The sequence below is a fragment of the Silurus meridionalis genome, chromosome 27 (assembly GCF_014805685.1).
Source record: "Silurus meridionalis isolate SWU-2019-XX chromosome 27, ASM1480568v1, whole genome shotgun sequence".
Lineage (NCBI taxonomy): Eukaryota > Metazoa > Chordata > Actinopteri > Siluriformes > Siluridae > Silurus > Silurus meridionalis.
In genome coordinates this window covers 15,084,416-15,099,102 of record NC_060910.1, presented here as the reverse complement: position 1 = coordinate 15,099,102, position 14,687 = coordinate 15,084,416, and the positions used below count along the sequence as shown (strand labels likewise).

General features: G+C 42.0%; 1 protein-coding gene across 9 annotated transcripts in view; it reads right to left on the bottom strand.

Annotated features, from left to right (window-relative positions):
- Positions 1-14,687, bottom strand: part of smtnb (smoothelin b) — a 61,971-nt gene that overhangs the window by 23,826 nt on the left and 23,458 nt on the right. For 8 of the 9 annotated variants that reach the window (XM_046842122.1, XM_046842126.1, XM_046842123.1 and 5 more), the window contains 4 exons: positions 9,858-9,942; positions 4,880-5,244; positions 1,617-1,665; positions 365-910 (listed from right to left, as the gene is read on the bottom strand). In XM_046842122.1, coding sequence (XP_046698078.1) covers positions 365-910; positions 1,617-1,665; positions 4,880-5,244; positions 9,858-9,942 — 1,045 coding nt within the window. Of the gene's footprint in view, positions 1-364; positions 911-1,616; positions 1,666-4,879; positions 5,245-9,857; positions 9,943-13,490; positions 13,628-14,687 lie in introns of those variants that run through there. The other variant, XM_046842129.1, reaches the window with a different exon arrangement.

Sequence of the window (14,687 nt, the reverse complement as noted above, 5' to 3'; positions counted from 1 at the left end):
TACATTGAAAGATAAAAAGCGAAACAGACAGACAATTAGACAGAAAGACAGATAGACAGATAAACAGTTAGATAGACAGACAGACAGAGGCTTTGCTAATCTCCTCACCAGGAATTTGTCTTCACTTATTTCCATCACCAATACTTTGGTGTGAAATGATTTTAGTCTAAACTGGTAAAACAGTCCACATACTGCACCAGTGTAAAACGATTCCCAGAGATCTTGTGACTCAAACCTGCACAGCATCAACAAGTGTATTGCAGAAACAGAAGGCGTGCGCTCGGATCATCATGCCTGCACTCCAGCACGTGTCCTATATGCAACTTAATCAGCAGATATGCTCTGAGAACAGATCAAATCCTACCTGCTCTCTGTGCAGCAGAGCCACTGAGGAGCCGTGGCATGGTGCCAGACATCGACGTGGATGAAGATGATGACGATGTCTGAGTAGTTGAGGTTCTTGCGTCTTTGATCTCGATGGTCAGGAAGGCCTTCATGTTGGACTCAGGATCTCCCTGGACTTCCTGCGTGTCTGATGATGCGATTCCTCTGGGACTCTCGACCTCTTCTGGGCTGCTGTACGCACTCCTGTCATTTTCAGTAGAACTCTGCGGCCCGCCCACTTCAGGCTGTGATTGGTCTAGATTTACCCCTATGTCTGGAGAAGTGGACTGTGAGAAGGAAGGAAAGGATGAAGAGGTGTCCTGAGAGTTGTCTCCAGGCTCGGAGTGGGCTGGACCAGACAGCGATGCACCGACTGTGTTATCATATGAGGTTCCTTTGTGTGTACTTCTCTGCACACTCCTTTGCTCGGCGAAGGCTACTGCGGGTTCTGTAAATTTGCGCACTCGGTCGCGGACTGAGCACGCTCGGTTGAGCGATGAGTATGACAACGCTTTGTTTGCAAATACTGGAAAGACAGAAAGACAGAAAAGTCTTACACATAGGGCATTCCTTTCAGTCCGACTCACGAGCACTGCACCCACACACTTCTAAAAAGGGCAGACAGAAAAACTAAAATCGACAAAAAGCAAACAGACTTTGCTTTAATACAAGGACAGATTTTACTCGGAGTAAACTAATGTGCATGCAAAAGATGATTCATTATAGACAGGTCTCTGGGCGTGTCCCAAATCCTTGAAACCTTCTTTCTGATGAGGAAAAAAAAAATCCTTCTCTTCAAAGGCAAAAAAAAAAAAAAAAAAAAAAAAAGCAGGGGGGGGGACGACGACACACATAAACTTGCAAGCAACTGGTTCCTTAAGCGCACACATGCTGTGATTGCCCTATTCGGTCATGAACACGGGTGAGGGATTTGGGACGTAGCCATCATACAGTGGGGGGAGGGCAGGACGTCTTGATACTGTAAAGACAAGGAACACCTTTTTTTTTTTTTTTCTGTCCTCCTTAATCATTAAACTTGGAGACAAGTGTCCAATGTTCATTACATTCATAACGGAGCATGCAGGGAGAACATAAATATTTAATTCTCTTTTTTAAAACATGCCAAATAGCAATATAAATATATGCACAAAGGCAAAAAAAACCCAAACAAACAAACAAGTGGACAAATGTGAACAAGTACAAATTTGCACCAGTGTTTTTTTTTTAATTACCTGCATCATTTTTAACAGGAAACTGTGGAGTGTTTGTCCTGAACATGTCCTTTAAAAGAAAACACAGAAATAAGCAGGTTAACCTTATATATAATAGACACAAATATCAATGTAATTAACACCTGAAGCAGAACGAATGCATATATTACTTTGACAATAAAGTGTGGAAAAGGTCATTGCCGTTATCTTGGTCAATTGGTAGCATTTCCAACAAAATGGACAGAAAGTCTGCTGTAGCAGCAAAGACTTCATACATTTTATTTCAAAGTTTGTCAGTAAAATCTGATTAAGTCTGACTGGTAGATTAGTAGACTAGAGTTTATATATATTCATCTGGCAAAATAACTGTTGTGATCCTGGTTGTTGAAGCTCGTGTGCGGTGTTTAAAGCACAGTTACCAAACCAACAATAAATTCGACCAATAGAACGATCTAAAAGGTCAGGAAAATGAGTCCAGCTTTAGTGCTCTAGACTTCTACATTCTTTTATACAACTTGATCGCCTCTTTATCTCCGTAAAGCTGCTCCGAGACAATGGGCATTGTTAAAAGCGCTCTATAAACAAAACTGAGTTGAATTGAAATTTGCTCAGATATTTCCTGAGGTCATCAAACAATTAAAAGTAATTGATTAAAAATAAATCAATATTTTCTTTTCAGTGGCGATGCATTTTATAAGCTAGCGGTTATCAAAGTCATCTGTCGAACTAAAGGCCAATATAAATCCATTATGTCCAAGATCTTAAAATATGTTGTAGCACAGCAAATATGCTCACACACAATGCGTGTCGAATGTTTCAGAGAAACGTACGTGTTCCTTCAGTTTCTATACAGCAAACTAGGTCACCTAATGGTATGAAGATTTACTTTGACCAAACAAGTAAGTAAATGTACAGATGGTCCATGTTCCAAATGTTTATTCATTGGAACATGGGAAAAAAATCAATCCTCCCTTAGCATGAATACACACACTATTACACACTCAGCATCTGGACAGTTGGGTTCTCCAAACATTCAGCTGCAGTGTTTTATCCGTGCATCTTGTAAAACTCGCTACTGGTTGGAGATTTCTCTCTGACCTTGTGATCCAGTTCATTCCGGAGCAGGTCAATAGGATTTCGGTGTGGTGACATATTAAACCATGTTTGACTATGGAGGTGAGGCAGTCTGCTAACATCTTCTCTCCTGATCTCCATATTAAATAAGTTCCTCTCTTAGAGCCAAACGTGTCAAATCTGCCTTTCTTCCGGGCATTCACTGTCCAAGTCTTTTGTGTTAATGCCCTTTACCTCGTTTGTTGCATAAAACCATGCATGTGTCTCAGAAGCATTTCCAAGCTTTTGACAGTCAGTTTAGCTACACAGGAATAACACACATTAAATAAATCAGACAGGATTTAGGCCTCATCATATGGTAGCTTTTTTTTAGCACAGAATAAAGTGTTTCTGTAAATCTAAGTCTTTTTACTATTCTATTTACTGTACCAACAAATAGCCTGCATCTTTTGATCGAATTAGGCATGGCTGATTAATAAGGTGCCCTGAGGTGCAGAATATTTCAGTGCTTTATTGGACAGCAGTGATATTTTATAGACAATGAAAAAAAAATTTATTTGAACCCAGTGTAGTATAGAGAATATCAGGGTGACGAACACAAACCTGCTGGCCTATGATCAGGTTTGTGTCTACTTGATTAAGTTTTTTTGCTTGAATGCAGCTTTTGACAGTGATTATAATAGTCTTTTTGATAGACTAGAATTGTTTCTAGATGTAAATTGGTAAAGTACGGTGTTCCATAAAATTACTTTTTCCGTCGCTGCTTTTATTCAGTGGATGCATAAAGAAACTCCAGTTAGTCCAGAATGTAGCAGTTAGTCCTTACAAGTACCAGAAGCTTTTTATCTACATTACAATGATCTCGAATTAAAGTTTGCATTGTTCATAAAATACCACTGCTGACCAATAAACCACTGAAATGTTCTGCTGCTCGTGGCATACTGCAAACAAAAGATGCAGGACATTTGTTGGTACCTAGATTAGTGAAAGAACAGCAGGATTCAGAGCTTCCTCATAACATTTACAGAACAGCCGTTCCTTAGTGTTAGGGACTCAGAGGAAGGTTTAGGAATAGCATATTAAGAAAAGCATATTTGTTTAATCGACCCTTTCTTTCCATTTTTATCTTTTTTAAATCTGAAGGGTTCATGAGTGCTGTGGTGTTTTTGTGAAATAGGACGAAACCTACAGTAGAATGATGGATCTGTTTATGCCCCGGGGAGCCTTGTGTCTGTGTTACTTTCTGGCTCTCCCTTTCAATAACGCCGTTGTTGCAGGTCTTGCCAGAGTCTGCTTGCACTCTGATCACACTGTACCATGCCTTCAACCATTACATGACATCTCTCTCAAGCAACACTTGCCCCCTGAGATACCAGTCATCCTGACTCCCTTCTGCTTATAAGCTCATAAGTTCCTGTCATTGCATATCCAATACACGGTTCTAGAATAGAAATGATTGCCAATCTCACTATCCAGTGTAAATCAAACAAGGATGGGCTTCACCACAGTCACCGCCGATTTACCCGTTAGGGATTCATTTATAGATTAAAAAAAATTATTTGGATGTTTCTGTGAAGCTGATTTGTGATGATGTCCACTGTGAAAAGTACAAAATGTAAATGAAATGAATTGAATATTTGTCATAACAAGCCAAGCAGAAGAATTGGAGAGCACGTCAACAGTTTATGTGGACCGAATTCCACCGAGGATCCTCAGATGAAGTTTAGAATACGTACATGGGCATGGATAAGAAGTGGGATAAAGAAATAACCAACTGTTCCTACAGATAGAACGAAAAATTACTGCATCTTCACTTGAACCTTTTGAGGAGGACTGGGTTCATGAAATTTTCGAAATATAGCATTGATGAAACTCTGCTTTGCCTGCATGGCGATTTCCTCTGGTATCTGCTGCTGTATGGAGGCATTTAACGGAGAGAAGGTTGGAGAGGGGAAAACTGGAGACTAGTGTGTTTACGTAGCATGGTAACTGACCTCCTATAAAGTTGTCTCTCATTCCAATAAAACACTAATGTTTATGGTAGTTGCCTAAACAAGGCTGTTATGAAAACCAGGACACGGCAGCCGTGTGCTTCAGATGCGAGTTGCTCCGGATGCCAACACATTTCACCTGCAGCGGAATAGTACCTCCTAGTGGAACCACCAAAACATCACTTCGTGTAATTTCCGGAGCATCACTAAGAGTGTTACCTTCTGCTTAAGCACGCTGTCTTCAGACGGGTTTTTGACGGCGCCTCGTCTCTGTATAGAGATCACGGCGCCGTCGAGGGCGTCTTCGCTGTTCGATGGGGGAGAACACGGCTCGGCGGGAGCATCGTTCTCTGCATCGGTGCTCAGTGAGGATCCAGCAGGCCTCTCATCCACGTGCTCTGGAGTGCACTCTCTGGAGCAGTTGTGAGAACCGTGACTCCGCCCCGAGGCGCTAGAATTGGAATGTGTCCGGTACCGGGGAATGACATCGGAGGAAGGAGAGTCGAGCACAGAGCGGGTGGTCAGAGGGCAGGACACCTTCTCCTGGAGCGGGTCGAAAACTAACACCATGTCAGAGTTTGAGCCTGAAATGCAGAGAGAGAAAAAAAAATTGGACGAACTGTTCTGCAGGGTTCCACAACATTTATCAGCTTGGCTCTGCAACACCACTGCATTTTTAACCTGTTATCCTTCAACACAGATTTTGGGACTCACAGCTGAAATACCCTACCTAACTTTAAATGTTAACAGTTCCTGATAAAAGTGGGCTCCATACACAATTTAAATATCTCTAAAAGAAGACACTTGGGCTTTACTGTCCATTATTCACTGTTGGTATTGTTCAAAAAAATATTAAGGTATAGATGATTAAGTACTGTAGAAAAAAATTCCTTAAATAAATGTTTTTTTCCTTCATATATAAAGATCTGAAATCGCTGCTTGAGACTTAGAGTTTTAGAATGATGTATAGTTAGTCATGGTTACTCTTCTCCCTATTTATTTAATCTATTCCTAAACATTAACACCTGAGAACAATTGGCTATTAGTTGCGTTAGCGCAACCACGAAGCCCTCGACTGTGTTACACCACTTCACACTCCACTAGGGTTGCAACATTCCAGGAATTTTCCACAGAAATTAACGAGAATAAACTGGGAATTTACAAAATTGAGTATTAGCTTATAACAGGGATCTTAAATGTATTGGGGTGAAGAAAATATTCAACCTTGAATATTTCCTGAATTTCCTAGAAGAAGGTCTCATGGAAAGTTTCTGGAAATTTACCTGCAATTTACTGGAAATTTTCCGCCGCTTTCTACGCGGTCACCCATTTTACAAAACAGCACTCCGATTTTCACACAATCCTCCAGAGTAAAAAAAAAAAGAAAAGAAAAGGCAGACACGTTTGGTACAGATGTTGCGAACATTTTAACGTCCCTTAATTGGAGCGCATTCGCTCACACGTTCCCTCGACTCTCAAAGCGGTCGGGGGTCGAGCTCTAACTGCCTGATCCGGGCCTCAGACGGTGGTAAAAATGCGTGATGAAGGGTGAGAAAGCCTTCCTCATTTCCTTCTCACAAAACTGCAGCGTGGTCGAGAGTCACACACCCGCCGCTTTAATGCGCGGTCTGAAAGCGGGCCACGAAAACGAACGCTTTAAATGCAAACCAGTCACGCAGGGGTTTCCACAGTCTGGCATTTTAATACATTTTTGGAGCCTTGGTTAAAGAGAGCATGGGGGGAAGGATAGAGGATAAAATTTAAGGCACACATGCCGGCACACAGGAAGTAAATGGGTCCCAAGCCTGAGTGTGTTTTTTTTGTTTTGTTTTTTTTTAAAGAGGGTGGAGAGAGAGATTTCCTGTCACTGTATACGCAAATGGGCGCACGGCTGGAGGACAGGAAACGGGGATCCAAGCACAGGATGTAAAGGGTGGACTCATCAGACGGTCACGTTATTAGCACGTACACTGCGTTATGTAAAAAAAACGTGCTCGGAAAAGTCATTTTAAAATCCAGATCGTCTTTCAATGCGAGAAAATGCGTCACCGTTGCCGCCAGTTGCAAGGCCACGTGGCCCAGAAGGTAAGGAGCACGGGCACGAAGCTCCTTTAAGATAATAAAACGTCTGCGCGGATCCCCGTCATTCTGAGGCGACGACTCGACCCTGATGCTTTTCACATCTGCTGAGGAAGTGCACTTTCGTCTCCACCGCTGCTTCTCAAATAGCGTCTGGAGCGCAGCACGGAATGCGAGCGCTTTATTACCGCGTCTGCTCGCGGCCGTCTTCCAGGTGTTTGTTCAGATGTCGTAAAACGTGCTTTTCAACAATGCTGACTTAAAAAAGGCATTTATTTATATAAAATCATCTTCACTCTCACAGAAGGCCGAAAATGGAAGGTGATATCGTTAATATACGACTGTGGTACAACACTTTGTTACAATGTTCAGCGCTGTGTGAGGCAAATACGCCCAAAAAGGCAACAGAACTACTGAAAACAAAACTATATCAAAAAGCACAGAGAAACCGTGGGTCCTCCTGCCGCGCCGAGTGGCTGCCAAACCCCACGCGTTTTAAACAATTCCTGCATTATAGAGCGAACTGGAGCAGAAGTCGGTGTCAAAGCAGTGACCTCAGTCAGCTTACACCCAAGTCACACTGCAACGTTCACACAAGTGGTGCAGGAAAAGTAAAAGATTTATAAAGGATCGGTCATCAAACCGTGCGCAGGCTAACGCTACACAATTCTGTCAAGGAGGAAAGCGTTCGCATTTGGAAGCTGGGATGGAGATTCTTATGTAAGAAAAGACCAAAGAGGTGATTAAAGACAGTCTGAGACAATCAATGATCCCTCACACTATAGCCTACACATGAAGATCAGAAATATCCATGAATACGAAGCATTTGAAAAGTTTCAGATCTGCACGGTTTACACACCTCGCACCACAGAATACTAGAGGAAGGTCTAGTCTAAATCCAGGGACTCCTTTGTTGTGAACTTTAAGAGACCTGAGATCAAGTGGTTAAGGCCCTAGGTTATTGATCAGAAGGTCGGGGGTTCAAGCCTCCTGTGTCGCAAATCTACCACTCTTGGGCCCCTAAACATGGCCCTTAACCCCTCTGTGCTCCAGGGTCGCTGTATCATGACTCTGCGTTCTATGTGAAGAAAGAATTTCACTGTGTGACAAGTAAAAGCCCCTGGAAATCATCTCTACTCTCCACAGCCCTGAGTGTGGTTCATCTGGCCATGTTCATGTTTAGTTGTTTTCTTCTTCGGATGTTCACCACATTCATTGTGTGGCTGTAAAAGGCGGAGGTACACGCCAGCATCTCCTGCTGCTCTGAGGTTTTGAGAAAAACATGTAGAGAGGGGAAAAAAAAAATATATGAGAACATGCTGGAACTCTGTTTCTATGTGGGAAAAAATCCACCAGATCGAAATGAACACCTGCGAAATGCAATTTATGAACATGATCGGAGGTTAAGCGCTCGGCTAGGATTTATTATTTTCAAATCCGAGTCGCCGAAGACTTCATGATCTTGTTGGCGGCTCGTACGCTGACCGTGTGCATCATTTAGACTCGGCCGCTCGAGGAAGTTTGCGTTTGGATTGCAGCTGCTTTAGCTGTTGTACTTGAGTCTAAAGATCACGCTGAAATGTAAACATCCTTCCAGAACGCGATAGCAGCGCCGAGAGGATTTCCTCCCCGAAAATCACTCGGAGTGGGAGCACTTTAACTTCCACCGCTAGCGTAATTACACGTTCGCGATTCGGCTTCGAGATTGTCGACTTTTTCTCCTGTTGTTTATCCTCGTAGTCACGGAGCGAAACCGAAAGGCTGAAAGGCTTTTTATAGGAAAAAGTGCGCCGCTCTGTTCTCAACCACAGAACGGTTCGATCTGGGAGTGAACTGCGTGTTCACCTCCACATCTCCCCGTCCTCGCCCCAAACTTCCTGTTTCTTTGTGTCTCGTCGAATAACAAACAATGACTTCTCTAACTGTCTCGAGCCAAGTTTGGAGCGAAGGGGAAAAAAATGTAAAAATCCCCAAAGACGGCAAAATTATGGGTTAGAGGAGCTAAGCATAGGCGAGCAGAACCACACATCTCGAGGTCTTGAAGCACAATGTTACCTAAACACGCTGGCACACTAAATATAGTGACTGAAGAGAAACGAACAAGCTCACGAACTCTGGATCTTAAGGGAAGTAGAACAACATTTAGGGGGGCATTGAATAAGCATTTATTTATGGTTGTTTAATGACTGGTGCCGGTGGACTATTAGAGGCGGCCGTTTCCGCAGAGCCTGGGCTACACCCTCTAACTGCCGGGTGAAATTAGAAATGCGGATCATCTCCAGGTTTGAAACATTACAAAATTGCCATTTGCAAGAATTTTTTGAAAAAAAAAAACAAATTTGATGCAGTCGCTAAAACACTCGAATCCTTACGCCTGCCCACTCTTCCTGCTTCAAACACGTCAACTTTGAGGACAAAGTGTTCACTTGCTACCTAATAAATCCCACCCACTAACAGGTGCCTCGATGAAGAGATAACCAGTGAACTCCAGAACCCCTGATGAACAAGATTTCCTTTTTATGCAGTACTGTTTAAAAAATGTAATAAAATAAAAAAGTTCCTACTTTTTAAATTTTTTCTCACCAAATTGTACAATGATGTTTTTCACAGGAATACAAAGCAACCCTGTAATCAGATACTGTATATAAAATAACATTTCACTTCACTTTAAAGGGGATCACACCCTTTTCTCTTAATATACATTTGGAATGGATTGTAATTCACATACTTTGTTTCAAAGCAGCTTTACAGAGATCAAGTTTATTATAATTTAGATGTTATTGTCTGTAAGTTTGTCCCTTTTTCATGCCACTGTCTCCTCTGACTCACTCATTAGGGATGAACTTATAGGCATTAACATATAAATTCAAACTTTATCTCTGGAAAGCTGCTTTGGGACAATGGGCCTTAATAAAATTACACAAATGAAATAAAATACAATTTAGAAGAATACAGACGCTACATAAAGAGGGGGAAATATTCAGTGGTGAAAGTCGTGGACTGGCTGTGAGGTCTGAGCTGCTGAACGCCGTCTGCTCGAGTTCGTTTTGTAATCCGTCAAACGGCCGCGTGTGGAGAAAAGGGCAAAAGGTTTCTGGTGTGTTGATGGTTAACTGACCTGTTTTAGGGGCCTCTTCGCTCAGCGTTTGATTGTGGACTTTCTCGCTACGCTCAGGCTTGTCCACGATGTCCTTCAGTGCGTCCTGAAAGCAAAAACATAAAATAAAATCAAGTGGTAGTTTTTTTAAAGGCGGTTTCGAATTTGTGAACGATAAATCGCCGCTTCAGGTGCATCTGAAGTAAAGACAGTTTATTACTGTGGAGCTCAAATTTAGACCAGACGATTAGTGTGCAGCAAAATGTTAGCCAAAGTTTTCTCAGTTTTAGGGACATTTAATGAGGGTTAATGTGTGCCTCAGGAATAAAAATAAATTATATGTATATATATATATATATATATATATATATATATATATATATATATATATATATATATAAATGCAAAATGCTGTTAGTATAAGAGGAATAAAACTAAATATTGAGCAATAACACTGGCATTAGTCGCCTTCGATAATACAATATAAATATATAAATATCTCAATTCAATATCTGTCTGTCTGTCTGTCTTTCACGCTCCACCTCGGTTCCTATTAATCCCCTTTTGAGAGAGAAAGAGAGATAGACAGACAATCCCTTTTTCTTTCAACTCTGTCTCTCTCTCAGTCTTCCGCTCTCCATTTCTCTGTCTGTCTGTCTTTCTCCTTGTCCATCTGTCTCGCTCACTTTCTTTCTCCGTCTCTCTCTGTCTGTGTCTTTCACTTTCTATCTTTCTTTCTTTCTGTCTCTCTTTCGATGTCTGTCTTTCTCGCTCCCATTCTCTCATTCTCTCATTCTCTCTGTCTGTCTGTCTGTCTGTCTGTCTGTCTGTCTGTCTGTCTGTCTGTCTGTCTGTCTGTCTGTCTGTCTGTGTGCACATTCACACAAATCACATGAATGATTTCTCACACCTTCCTGTCACTGATTATTCTCCCTCTATAATACCACATTAAGATTTCACATAAATAACTCGTTTGGTTGCGGTTAATAAAAAAGGCACTAAAATGCCTCTATAAACAGCGTAGAATTCGACAGACTTTGCGGCTCAGCGTGTGTTGGACTGAACTGAAACTGCAGGGTGGTGATTGAGGAATGTCGTCATTGTTTGTTGGAAATGATGTTTCATTTCATGCCGTTAAGGAAATGTCAAAGGAGATCAGGAGAATGACGTGAGCAGCAATGACTGTGTGTGTGTGTGTGTGTGTGTGTGTGTGTGTGTGTGTGTGTGTGTTGGAGAGCGATAATCACTCAGAGGATCAGAGTTTTCACAACATTAGTCTTGTCTGTTTTAACTGACAGTGACCTTGCACACCTGTTAGAACAGTATTAAGAGCTTCTGTGTGAGTGTGTGTGTGAGAGAGGGAGAGAGAGAGAGAGAGAGAGAGAGAGAGAGAGAGAGAGAGAGACTCGTCTGTCATGACTAATTGCTTACATCGGGCCAAAATGCAGGTGTGTGTGTGTGTGTGGTTGTATCGCATGCCAGGGGAAATGACACAAAACTCCAGCTATTCGTGCCCGAGCACTCTTTCGGAGCGAATCCTGTGTGTTCTCTTGGTGCTTTATTCAAACAGATTTGCGTTGTTAAAAGTTTGGAGCTCCAGCAGACGAACACTTTCCGCTTAACACAGTTTAAAACAAAAAAGAAAAAAAATGAAAGCAAAAAAAGGGGGCATTAAGTGCAAAGGAAAATACATCAGAAACACATAAGTATAAGCAAATTCTACAGGATAATTACAGGCCACTCAGCCGAGACGCAGGAGAAAAGCTCTCTCTAATGTCCTCTGTGTGTCTGTGTGTTTGTGTGTCCTAGAGATTTCGCTCAGCCTTTGTGTGTGTCAGGTTTCCACACATGCTGTCTTTTAGTTAAATCCCAATGTGGTTTTCAGATTGTGACCACAAACACTAAACCTTCTGCACTGAAGCCTTTACTATTAAAATCTCACTCAGTCTCTCTCCCTGTCTCTGATTCTGTCTCGCGCTGTCTCTGTCTGTCTGCCTCTCTGTCTCCGATTCTGTCTCACTCTGTCTCTGTCTGTCTGCCTTAATGTCCCTGATTCTGTCTCACTCTGTCTGTCTCAATGTCTCTGATTCTGTCTCGCTCGGTCTCCGTCTGTCTGCCTCAATGTCTCTGATTCTGTCTTGCTCGGTCTCTGTCTGTCTGCGTCTCTTTCTCTGATTCTGTCTCACTCTGTCTCTGTCTGTCTGCCTCAATGTCTCTGATTCTGTCTCACTCTGTCTCTGTCTGCCTCAATGTCTCTGATTCTGTTTTGCTCGGTCTCTGTTTGTCTGCGTCTTTTCTCTGATTCTGTCTCACTCTGTCTGTGTCTGTCTGCCTCAATGTCTCTGATTCTGTCTTGCTCGGTATCTGTCTGTCTGCGTCTCTTTCTCTGATTCTGTCTCGCTCTGTCTCTGTCTGTCTGCCTCTCTGTCTCTGATTCTGTCTCGCTCCGTCTCTGATTCCGTCTGCCTCTCTGTCTCTTATTCTGTCTCGCTCTGTCTCTGATTCTGTCTCGCTCTGTCTCTGATTCTGTCTCGCTCTGTCTTGCTCCATCTGTCTGCCTCTCTGTCTCTGATTCTGTCTCGCTCCGTCTCTGATTCCGCCTGCCTCTCTGTCTCTGATTCTGTCTCGCTCTGTCTCTGATTCTGTCTCGCTCTGTCTCTGATTCTGTCTCGCTCTGTCTCTGATTCTGTCTCGCTCTGTCTCTGATTCTGTCTCGCTCTGTCTTGCTCCATCTGTCTGCCTCCCTCTGTCTCTCTGTCTGTCTTCCTATCCGATTCTGTCTCTCTGTCTGTCTTGCTCTCTCTGTCTGCCTCCCTCTGTCTCTCTGCCCCTCTGTCTGTCTTCCTATCTGATTCTGACTCTCTGTCTGTCTGCCTCGTTTTTTCTCTGACTCTGTCTTTTTGCCTGTCTGCCTCGCTCTGTCTCTGATTCTGTCTCTCTGTATGTCTGCCTCTCTCTGATTCAGTCTCTCACTCTGTGTGTCTGTCTGGCTCTCTCTGTATCTGATCATGTCTGTCTTTGTCTTATTTTCTCGCTCTCTCTCTCTCTCATTTTGTCTCTCTGTCCTCGTTTGTTTTTCCCTCACTTTCTCTCTATCTCCGTCTCTCTCGCTTTGTGTCTCTCTGTCTGTCTTTCTCTGCCTGTCTGTGTCTCATTGTGTGTCTGTGTCTCTTATTAAACATTCGGCTTAATTTCTCTGTGACTCTGTGCATCACTCTTTCACTGTCAGTCTCTCTCTCTGTGTCATTCTGTCTCTCTCTCTCTCACTCTCTCTCCATTTCTTTCTTTCTCTGTCATGCTTTCTCTCTCTGTCTCTTACACAAACACACACATTCACACAATCACATAAATTATGTTTTATGATGTTTTTGCGGCTCATTCAATCAAAACAGCACACACAGGCACAGATACAAACTAATTCAATCAAATATTAACCAAAAAGTTTTTTAAAAAGAAAAAAAGAAAAAAAACCCCCACAAAACCATTACAATCAATTCAACTGAATCAAGTAACATTTTCTCTCATTTAGACTTAAAAAATCTCAGTAACCTGCAGTCAGATTTTACATAACAGTCAAACCACTCAGAACATTTTGAGATTTTTGGTCTGTAAAAAAAAAAAAAAAACCCAAGTAATAATAGACTATTTATTTACCTTCCTGTCCAGGAGCTCTCGTCTTCTCCTTCAAATCCAAACATGTGCAGTGCTCAGAATGAGTCGCACTCTACCTCTGTATTCGGCTCCTCCCACACCAAACTCTCCTCCCCAAACTCCTCCCCCGTTCTGTTCATGTGGCTTCCTCGTCTTCTGCTCTGAAACCGCTCGCAGGTAGACGGATACACGCCGTTAAAACGTCACCCCTAATCGACCTTCAATCGTCGTCTGCTAATTTCAGAGCCTGCGAGTGCAAGAATTCCGACCCGATGCCACTAAACCACCACGTTCGCTGCAGTAGCGTTCAAACGGCTTCGAACCACACCTATAATTACACCACCCATAAATCTGCTTCAGAACATACACACATTTATTTCTGCTCAATCCACATCATTGCCCTAATTCCTGGCTGTAATGTTGAAGGCTTTAGCGCACACCAGGGCTGGATGTTTCACTCGAGCAGTTTGGAAACTCCTGAATTATACAATTTCGGCATGAAAATGAGAATTCTAAGATATCGCTATAAGAAGTAGTAGTAGAAGTAGAAGCAGGAGGTTGGGGGGGAGTAAGGCACGAGATGACAGCCAGTGAAGGCGATGGATCAAATGGCGGCCAAATATTTTCCGTCTGCCTTCGAATGTGTATTTTCCTACGAAACCCTTCTTCCAAAATCAGCATTTGTGTAATTTTTGGTTCTAAACGAGCGCCATAAGCTATTATTTATGAATGGCCTATATTATTATTCGAGCTGAAATAAATTCAGTTCATGTTATGATTTGGCATTGAGCTAATGCTAAAGACATCCAAATTAGAATTTTGTCTGCATGCTAGAAATTTGACAAATTGCACCTGAGGCTCCTACGACTGTCGAAAAATCCAAAATGAATTGCTTTGAGCTTCAGTATGTAATTATGTAAAGATCTATATTGCATTACTATACATCCACATACATACACACACATATATACATATATATATATATATATATATATATATATATATACATATATATACATATATATATATATATATATATATATATATATACACACACACACACACACACACACACACACACACACACACACACAAATACACATCATATATATCAGTAGATGTTTTATACTTTTATTATTTAGAAACTGACCAATAATTTGCAACCAATATTTGATATGTAGATCGATTTCTCCTCGTTAA